At 34.5% G+C, this 10,879-nt stretch overlaps 1 protein-coding gene across 3 annotated transcripts in view; it reads left to right on the forward strand.

Annotated features, from left to right (window-relative positions):
* The window catches only part of LOC113068009 (rab-like protein 6), a 28,556-nt gene extending 26,369 nt beyond the window's left edge, over nt 1-2,187 (forward strand). For all 3 annotated transcript variants that reach the window (XM_026240554.1, XM_026240555.1, XM_026240556.1), the window contains one exon: nt 549-2,187. In XM_026240554.1, the coding sequence (XP_026096339.1) occupies nt 549-749 (201 nt within the window). In that variant the 3' untranslated portion in view covers nt 750-2,187. The remainder of the gene's footprint in view (nt 1-548) is intronic.
* Nucleotides 2,188-10,879: the final 8,692 nt, after the last annotated feature.

Genomic DNA, 10,879 nt, shown 5'->3' on the forward strand with positions numbered 1-10,879 from the left:
ACTTTTACTCGTATATAAGTCACTAAATGACCTAGGACCAAAATATATTGCAGATATTCACTGAATATAAACCTAACAGACCACTCAGATCACTAGGATCGAGTCAGTTAGAAATACCAAGGGATCACACAAAACAAGGGGAGTCCTCCTTTAGTTACTATGCCGCCCGCAGTTGGAATCAGCTTCCAGAAGAGATCAGATGTGCTAAAACACACATTTAAATCTAGACTCAAAACCCATCTGTTTAATTGTGCATTTATTGAATGAGCACTGTGCAATGTCCGAACTGATTGCACTATATTTTCACTGTTTTTTTTTTTATTTTAAAGTAAATTTTTTAATCATTTTTTTTAGTTTTAAAATTGCTTGTTTTAATTGTGTTATTATTTTTCTTCATGATTATTTTACTTTCTTTTATGTAAAACACTTTGCATTACCATTGTGTACGAAATGTGTTATATAAATAAACTTGCCTTGCCTTGCCTTATTAAAAGATTCGGTTGCTTTTCTAGTGAAATAAAAATGGAAAAATCTTGTTTTTGGTTTAGGAGGATGAGAAAAGCAGCAAGAAACGACACAAACACAAGAAAAAGGTAAAGGATGAGGCGGGAACAGGAGACGAGAAAGAAAAGAAGAAGAAGAAATCTTCAAGGACCAAGAAAGCAGGAGCTGTGGACGATCTTGAGGCCTTCCTGGCAGGTGGAGACGGACCAGGAAACAGTGAGGGCGGAGACTATGAAGAGCTCTAACCAATCAGGGTTTGACATCCACGCCGTGTGACATCGCCAGGTCATTCTCCAATCCATTCCACCTGTTTCTCAGTGCCTAACCTTTTGAGTTTTCACAGTGTTTTTGTTCTTCCAGCATTGCAGCTTTATAAATTGGTACATGGCACCATTGTTCACCTCATGCTGTTTCAGTACTTTCAGACATATAACTTTTAGATGCATTTTCAAATGATCCAGCATTTATTTAGTTATTAGCTGATTAGAACTCAAAGTCCTTCCACAAATATTCGAAGTCATTTTAGCTTTGTTGGTTTTGTTTGTGTCTTTGTCAGTGTGTGTGTGTGTGTGTGTGTGTGTGTAAATATGTGTCCCTTAACATTATGGCAACTCTGTGTGTGCTTGCATTTTATTTAGCAAGTATATAGATGGATTAATCAGACGTACATTCAAATCTACGTAACATACATGAGAAGAGCCCATTTCTGTCAAACTTTCAAATAGCTATTCACATTTAATTGAACATTTAATACAAGAACGGATTTCATGAACAGTTTGCACAGAAATGCATTCCTCATTTGCTTCATGAATGAGACCTGACATGTTGTGACATTCATTGTCTTTCAGACGCTGCATCATAAATTAAACCTTCGGAAAAATAATCAGTCGTAACTAGATTTAATACCATAAGCCTCTTTCGCCATCAGTTTCTTTCCATTAATGCCTTAACATGTTTTACACCTAACAAAATGAAAGCCTTTATAGAGCAATCCTATAAAGTTAATTAATGACTGAGGCTCTGACAGACTGCTAACACTGACAGAATTACTTTGAGCTAAAGAGACACACTCATGCAGCAATCACAGTCACGTTTGCAACTATATCATTATAATTACAACAAAGTTAGTCAGATTGTCTTTTTGGCAATTATTTATGCAGTTATTAAACCAGTATTGTTATTTATGATCTTAAAATGTGTTAAAAGTTGATCACGGTCAAAATTCTTCCTCTCATGGTATGTTTGTGATGTCCTGTCTGCTAAAGGTATTCATTTCCTTTGCTGTATAGCTTTATTTTTGTTATGGCTTGTGTAAATGTTAGTAGTTGTGTATAGGTCTTGTGTTTTATTTGGTTCAGAAATGGACAACCAAGAACATTTGTATCTGGGATGTTGAGGGTCCTTGAACATCCTTTATGTATAACAGCAGCCTAAATTACTAAATGCAACTAAACAGATCTAAAAATCTTTTCCCTCATAGTTACGCTTGTTTTGGTGACCTAAAGCAAAGAAGGTTGAGTTTTAGTAAAATAAAAAAAAAAATCACATTTAAGACATACAAATGTAAGACATGATGTAAATGTATTAATTCTTGAGAATAGGATAGTGAAAGTAAAATCATATTTTGAATGCACACATTTATACTTTATAATATCAGCCTAAAATTTTGGCTTTCGATGATCCATTAATATTTGATGAATGAAAGTTATATAGACAAATGATTGTTTACACGCCATTCATGAATCTGGATCAGAATTGTTTTCTTTAATGCTTGCATCAAATTGAAAGTGAAATGACCGTTTACTGTACACAAACGATTCAGGCTACATTTACACGACAACGTTGTAGTCAAAAACGGAAACGTTTTTCCCTTGCGTTTTTAAAAAGTTTCACGTATACACAACAGCGTTTTTAAAAAGATTAGCTTTTACACATAATTGTGAAAGCGGTGTATTATGTATGCTAGGCCAGTAATTGGCACTGTCACCTTGTTAGTAAACAGTATCTGTAGGGAAGTGACGATTATATATTGTATCGTCTCCGCTGTTGGTTGTACTCAGGCGGCAAGGAAGTCGACCGGAAGTTGAAGTCGGCGGGGTGCCGCCATCTTGTAGCAGAACTTCACTTGCGTTAGCATTCCCATTGACTCCCATTCATTTTGGCGTCACTTTGACAGCGAATAACTTTACATCTGAGGCATTTAAAGACTCTGTTTGTCCATTATTTATTTCTAAAGATACACGACAATGTATAAAGGGCTCCATTACCTTCTATGTTACATCATGGCCCTGTAGAAACTGTTTTTGTAAAAATAGGCTAACGATTGTGTCATAACCACTCGACTCTCTGTCGCATTACCGTACAGACAGGAGGAGAAGCTCGCAGGCAATTAACTTAATATGGCGTACTGGCGTTACATTTTAAAATACTATACAAAATAATTAATCAGAATACTTACTCCTGCTCACTCATGCCAAAGAACTCCCCACTCAAGCTCGCCGTCTCTGCAAGATTAACGCACAGCTACTAAAAGATTTACATCTGTCAGACAGGTTGCTGACGTCGTCAAGCTTAGTTTGAGTCTGCGCGTCAGAAACGGAAGTGCTAAAAAAGCTAAAAATGGGCTTCACTTGTCTCAATTGAGTTCCAATGGGGTCGTTGTGTCCATTTCTTTTACTGTCTATGGTTGTACTATTGGTGAAGTAAATCCACACTTGCTGATGAAGCGTTAGCAAACTCTTGAGCAGCAACAACAGTACCATGTAATCTGCCATTGTTGTGTATGTTTGTTCGCACTTGCCTTTAAAATTGACATGTACTGTGCTTGTCGACATACCTAACACATACTATGCACGCACATGACGTTATCGTTTTCAAAGATTCCCGTTTTGGGTACGCTGTTGTCGTGTAAAAAGTTTCCAGTTTTGGGCTGAAAACGTTTTGTAAACGGCCGCTCATTCTCATCGTGTTTACTTCTCATATGCTTTTGTTTTCATCATGATTACCAAATAATTCGGAGTTCTTACTTCAACGGTTGCATCAAATTGAATGTGTAATGACTATTTACGTACAGTTTTACCAGTGATTCATTTTATTTGTATTTCATGAACGAATCCTAGTGTTTACTTGCAATGCCTCCTTTATGCTTTTTCATTAGCATTTATCACATACTGATAAATGATTAGTAAATAATTTCCAGTGTTTGTATTTCAATTGTAGCATCGAATTGAATGTGAAATGAGCTTTTATGCAAGAACGGATTTACCAATGATTCAATTCACTTGTGTGTCATAATTGAATCCCATTGTTTACTTGCAATGCCCCCCACCCCCTTTGTTTTTTTGTTTTGTTTTTTGCTTATGTTGTCATCATAGATTGATAAATAACAAAAAAAATTCAGGCTGGAATATGTTATTCTAATGAACTATAATGTCATGGAATCTGATTGGCTCCAGCTTTAGTGGAAGAATGACATCATCCATAGTGTTGTGCACTTCAGACCCTCATCATTTCAAATGGATTTTCTATTTTTCAATTTTTATTATTGGGACAAAATGACAAGGTACTTTCTGGCTAACATCAGAAGGACTTGTTTTTGGTTTGATGGTACTATAAGCATTCACCTTGGCATCCACCTTTGAACTTTTGGTTGTTTCGGTCAAAGATGTCCATCTGTCCATTTGTAGACTCTCCCGCTACGGCTTTCTCTCAGGATACACATTCACCCTGTTGACAACTGAATGTTGATTCCTGCTCGTAAAGATGTTTTCCCAGAATCCCCCAAGGAATTGAAGGACATCGCTGGGGCGAATATCCGGTAACTAACGGTACATTTAAAGAAGTGCAGATTCCCGTGTGGCTCTTGTGGCAGTCGTCTGCGTCTCTTAGGTGGCTGCAGATGGATCCACGCGCGCCACTGAGAGCATGTGATGCATCACGCTGTCACCATGGAAGCACACGCCTGGGAAAACCATCTCACGCTCACTGTGATAAATAGTCACGTGCTCCACTGTTAATACTCTCACCCCAAACCAGCAGAAGTGTGCAGCTCGTACACATGTCAGCTTCCTCTTTACTCTGGGCCCTTGATTTATTTATTTATTTATCTGTTTGTTTGGCATGCATATTTTTCCCACTGAATGAGAAAAGGAGACAGGAAATGAATGCATTGGTGCTGCACTATGGCACTTGCTGGCTGTTGAGCCGCATGCAATTACCAACATACTTCCTGCACAGCATTTCACAATGACTGCTTACATGGACCGGAAATGTTTGGGAACGCTGTTTTTATTTTATTCATACAGCATATTTGCATTCCAGAGCATTGGTTTGGGACCATAAATGATTGTGTTTCCCTATTTATTGTTTTTGTTACCCTGTTATATATTGGATTTATGTGTTTCAGTTGTGTAATAAATGCAAGAGAAATTTTACCATGTTTGTAGGAGTTGAGCTGCTCAGTGATTTATTTATCTCTTAATGATGAAAAATAATAATATATTTATATATATTTTAATATAATGCCATTAAGATGTTTGGGTTCAGTTATATTTTCAGTGTTTTTTTAAAGAAGTTTCTTTTTTTTATCAATAAATGTGTGTGTGTGTGTGTGTGTGTTTAATTATTACAATTTAAAATAACCGTTTTCTATTTTAATATTTTTTATATGATCCTTCAGGAATCAAACTTATATTCTAATTTATAATCCGTTTGGGAAACAGTTGTGCTGCGTAATATTTTTGGGGACTGGTAATGTTTTTTCAGGATTCTTTGATAAATAAAAAGTAAAAAACAAAACAAAACAGTGTTTATTCAAAATATAAATTTTGTGTTGCAATATACGCTACTATCCAAAAGTTTGGGGTAAGTATATTTTTTCTTTCTTTTATCTTTTTAAAGAAATTTACATTTTTATTCAGCAAGGATGCATTAAATGGATAAAAGGTGATAGGTATATTAAAAAAAAAAAAATTATTAAATGTTTTAAATAAATGCTGTTCTTTTTTTTTTACTTTTTACTCATCAAAGAATCAGGGTTAGGGTTAGGGGGTTATATATATAATATTTTATATATATATATATATATATATATTTAAAGCAGCACAACAGTTTCAAAACTGATAATAAATCAACATATTATGCTTACTGAAGGACCATGTGACACTGAAGACTGCAGTAATGGCTGTTGAAAATTCAATGCTACATCACAAATTATATTTGAAAGTATATTAAAATAGGAAACAAATATTAGAAATTGCAATAATATTTCACAATTAACAGGGTTTTTCTTCTTCTTTTTTTTCTAGATTTTTGATCAAATAAATACAGCCTTGAAGAGCATAAGATTAAAAAAAAATTTAAATCTTACTGGTCCCAAACATTTGAACGGCAGTGTCTGTGTATTTACATGGATATTTTTTTTACTTTAAATATATTATTATTTATTATTATTATTTTACTTTAAATATTACCTTTAACGTTTATGTGTATTAATAACACAAGAACTTTGGTTTCAGTGTTTTCAATGTTTTTTTTGTTGTTGTTGTTGTTGTTGTTGTTGTTTCAGTTTTTCTATTCTCAAAGTCTTTTTCTAGATCATTTTAGCAACCACTTCTATGCTAGTCTTGTTGCTGCCCTGTTGGAGCTGCTGTTTTTGTTCTGGAAATGTGAGTCTAGATTAGTTTTACAGCCCAATCCACAACGTGTTCACAACATGTTTTTGGTTGTGACGTTTTCTTGCCACTAGAAGGAGCAGTTTTGTCTTAACCATAAAGTTAGCAGAAGGTTCAAGGGACCAACAAGGTTAAAGGGATAGTTCACCCAAAAATGAAAATAATGTCATTAATAACTCACCCTCATGTCGTTCCAAACCTGTGAGACCTCCGTTCATCTTCAGAACACAGTTTAAGATATTTTAGATTTAGTCCGAGAGCTCTCAGTCCCTCCATTGAAGCTGTGTGTACGGTATACTGTCCATGTCCAGAAAGGTAAGAAAAACATCTTCAAAGTAGTCCATGTGACATCAGAGGGTCCGTTAGACACGGAAGAGAAGACAATGCCCAGTGAATGAGTAAAGTCGTAGTTTTTGTTATGTTTGGACCAAAATGTATTTTCGATGCTTCAAAATATTCTGACCCTCTGATGTCACATGGACTACGATTTCCAGTGCAGTTTGTTTTCTACTTAATTTAATCATTCACAGAATGGTGTTTCAATATTAAGTGCTGATGAAGCCTGTCATTAATGCCAACTTCTGTCATTTCAGGAAGTAGTAACTCTCATGTTTACTACCATAGTCTCTTTCCATGTCCTTCTCTGTCTTATAGCTCACATTAACTACGTGGCCTCCGTCCAGGAGAGCGCTAAAGGAATATCTGGGTTATTTTACCTTGATGTCTTTGGACCGCATCTGTGCTGCCTTGCTGTCGAGTACATGGACTGTCATTTATAAATTTGGCAGACTCCTAATGCATACAAATCAAATCCAAAGTGCTTACGTTGCATTCAACCTATACATTTTATCAGTACATGCATTCTGGGAATCGATCCCATGACCTTGGTGTTGCTAGTATTAAGGTGAATTACATTTACACAAATCCATAAATGTCCATCTATCTAGAATAACCTTAAAAGACCAATTTTTACACAACATTTAATGAGTAATTTTGAATCATTTGGATCTTGTTGGTTATTCTCAAGCACAGATGTGTGTGTATTAAATACAATACAGTCAGCTTTATAGGGTTAAGAAACTTTCTTCTGTGTAGTTTTCCTTTAAAAACCAAATGGAAATAAGTCATTCATAATTAAATGAGAAATGCTGATTATAAATATATTTAGATTCTTTTCAACACTATAAGTGACTAATTGCAAACGTTAAATTCTTATCAAATTATTAGCTTATCAAACTCCATAATAATGCAGGTGGAGTCTCTTATGCGCATCACCTGAAGAGAAATAATTTGTATGATGCATAGAGTTGCTGTCTGTGACTCTGTCCTAAATCACTTATTAGGTTACATCAGGATGCCTAAGTAGGCAGCAGACCGCGAGGCCATCCACGAGGTGTTGGAACGGAGCCTTGCGATCAGTTTAATGAGCGTTTTAATGGGCTGTCACACATGTGCAAGTGCTAAAAATGTGATTCACCAGAAGTCTCCCACTTTCCCAGAGAAGCACTAATGAGGATTTATTCTACAGGAATGTCATGGTTCAGTCTCTCTGCTTCTCTGTTGTAGCCCTGAGTTTTCTGTGCAACAATTTCTTATTCATCCCGGGCCATAGAGAAGAGTCTCTGGAGTGATGCCGATCACATAACTGCTGAACAGCATGGCGTGTGTGTGTGTGTGTGTGTGTGTGTGTGTGTGTGTGTACTCTCCAGAGTTAATGATGCTTCACGTCTGCAGGCGACACAGGCTGATGTAGAAACAAATGCCTACTGATTAGAGCAATAAGCCAACAGAGGCTGATTTTTTTATTTATTTATTTATTTATTTATTTATTTATTTATTTTTTACCAGTTTTAAAGGATGTTACAATGCCAGCAATGATGATATGAATTCTATTTATTGTTATAGTCCATGTTCGGTATGCATAATTCACATTATGTTCTTATTTTAGCCTGAATTATTAGCAGTTATTTTATTTTATTTTATTATTACTATTACTATATACTATTTTTCTGATATAATTTTATATCATATTTACATTTAATATTAATTATTTATAAATTTTGTGTGTGTGTGTATATATATTATTAATATTATTTATTTTTGTGTACTTTTAGAATTTTTTTAACATTTGTGTTTTTCTATTTTATATATAATTTTTATATATTATTTAAATTTTTATATATAATTTGTATCTTTATTTTTAAATATTTGTAACATTTTGTGTGTGTGGTTGTGTTTTCCTCTTTATATATATATATAATATATATTTTTTTTTTTTTAATCCATATCCAAAGAGAGAGAGATTTGATTTTCAGGTCAGTGTAACTGGCTGGGTTTCGACATTGCAGGATGTCCAACAAACCCAAACTGAAACATGTTTGGCATACTTGGTGTTGTTCTTTTTCCCCTGGTATAGCATTTAGCGGGACAGCAGTCAACACAGATTTGTGTAACGGATGTGTCATGACTTCACAGGTGTTCATGAGAAACAGCAGATGGTTTGAACCACAAATCTGTTTGTTCAGTATGTGAACTGGAAGAATCCAGAGCACGAGAGCCAGTGTGATCAATGAGAGATGTTACTGATCTTCCCCGGCTCTTGATACCTATCAGGAATCATTCAACAACTTCATTTTCTAATGTGCTTTGTTAAAATGTCAAAATTCTGAAGAGATCTAATTTTGCAACGAGAGACAAAGGCCATGTTTACATGCATAAGCATATTTCCGTTTTAATCCGTTTTAATATGGTTATTATAAGCATTATTTCAATACATTAACCTGATTGCAAAAATCCATTAAAGGCCAAACTAAAGTATATTGTAATGAAAATGCATAAAGGAATAATCAGATTTTTTTCTGAATGTTTTTTTTTTTCTCTTCTTCTTAAAATGTGTATGTTGTGCATGTAAACGTGGTCATGAAAATGTCTAACATCAGCTTCCACCGCACATTCGGAGAAGTAGTGGTGAGATGCTGTTTTGGCGCTCTTGCAGCCTCTGGAGGCTTTTATATTGAAGGCTTTTAGAGCCGTGCAGTAATTCTTCAGCTCACTGGGCATGATGATGAAGACACATGCAGTGCTCCCAGTCTTAGACAGAGTCCAAGTCATTCACTTCAGAAGTGTGTGTGTGTGTACATCCTGGAGATATTGAATACTATATACAGCAGCATGTATGGACTTAACATCTGTTTTAAACTTTATTGTCAACATAAAATGGCTTTTGCAACTGACAGGACATACAACGAGAATTAAAAATTTAATTTTTTTTTTTTGTATTTGATGGTGTAAAGGGTATGTTAAACCAGAGAGTATAGCAGTGTCATATTACTATTATTTTATACTGTTATTAATATTTTAAATTATTAGCTTTTATTAATTTAAGTTTGAGTTATTTTATATTACTTTCATTTTTAAACATTTCAATGAAGCTAGATAAAAGAAAAACTTTTATTTTTAGTATTTTTGCAAATAAATACATTTTAACTGCTATAGTATTTATTCATATTTTGAATTAGTTTTTGTGATTTTTAATGTTTCTGTTAGTTTAGATTTAGCTTTATTTTGTTTTTATTTCATTTTTAATTTTGGTACTTCAAAATAAAGTTATTTCAGTTTCTAAGATTTTAACTGTTACGGTATTTATTAACATTTTAAATGAGCTTTTGTTTTTAGATTTTAATTAATTAATTTAAAGTTCCTATTCATTTTACTTTTAGTAATTTGATATTTTAGGTCATTTTAAAATATTTCTATTCATAGCTACTTTTTTTCATATGTAGTGTATTTCAGGGCATAATTCTCACTTTCAAAACATTTTCCTAACATATGTTTTTTTTTTTTTTTTCTTCGTTTCAGTTAACAGTTTTTTGTTTTTTTTTTTGATTTTAGAAAGGCCGCATTATTATCTGCAACAGTAGCTCAAAACAGAGTCTCTATTTTGGATTTGACATTAACCATTAGCCTTTAATGTTTATAAGAGCAGGAATGTGTAAAAATGCAGGCATTAGCCAGTCGTAAGGGAGATCATGTACATAGATTGTTTTTGCTTCTGAACTTCTACTGTATGTTGTTTTAAGAGTCAAATGGAGAGTTAAAGTGGTTATGCAGAATTAAATGACCTGATTTTTTTAAGTTCATGAAACCTTGACTAGTATTTGAAGTAGGGTGTAGAGGGTGGCCCCTTTAATGAAGTGAGTGTGTGTGTGTGTCTCCAGACGGGGCGGCTGGTGCAGTGTGGGCCGTGGATTGAAGGCAGATGGCTGTGTCACTTCTTTCACTTTACTCTGTAATGACCGGCTGGAGAAGCCAGAGTTGCCATATGCAACACACAATTACCTGTAGGGACTTCATTGATCTGATAAAGCCACATCTGATGAGTCACTGCCACACCAGCAGTTGACAAGTGCTTGCATCACACAGTCTGATCTGCAGCACAGTGCAAGTCTCCTTCACACACTTCACTCAGAGAATGTGCCAGTGTTCCAATTTCAATTTATGAAATTTCTTAGAATATATTTTTTACAGTGTAGAAATCTCTCACAGAATGTCTGATATGGTGTTTAATGCATCGCAGTGAAATGTTACACGTATAAACACTGGCACAAAGACAGTGAAATGGGTGAAAAATCAGGCACCCCATTCAGTTTAATGATTCATTCGTTAACAACGTTTATAGCATTTATCAAACGACATTAATAATA

This window comes from Carassius auratus, linkage group LG30F, assembly GCF_003368295.1.
Source record: "Carassius auratus strain Wakin linkage group LG30F, ASM336829v1, whole genome shotgun sequence".
In the NCBI taxonomy this organism is placed as follows: Eukaryota; Metazoa; Chordata; class Actinopteri; order Cypriniformes; family Cyprinidae; genus Carassius; species Carassius auratus.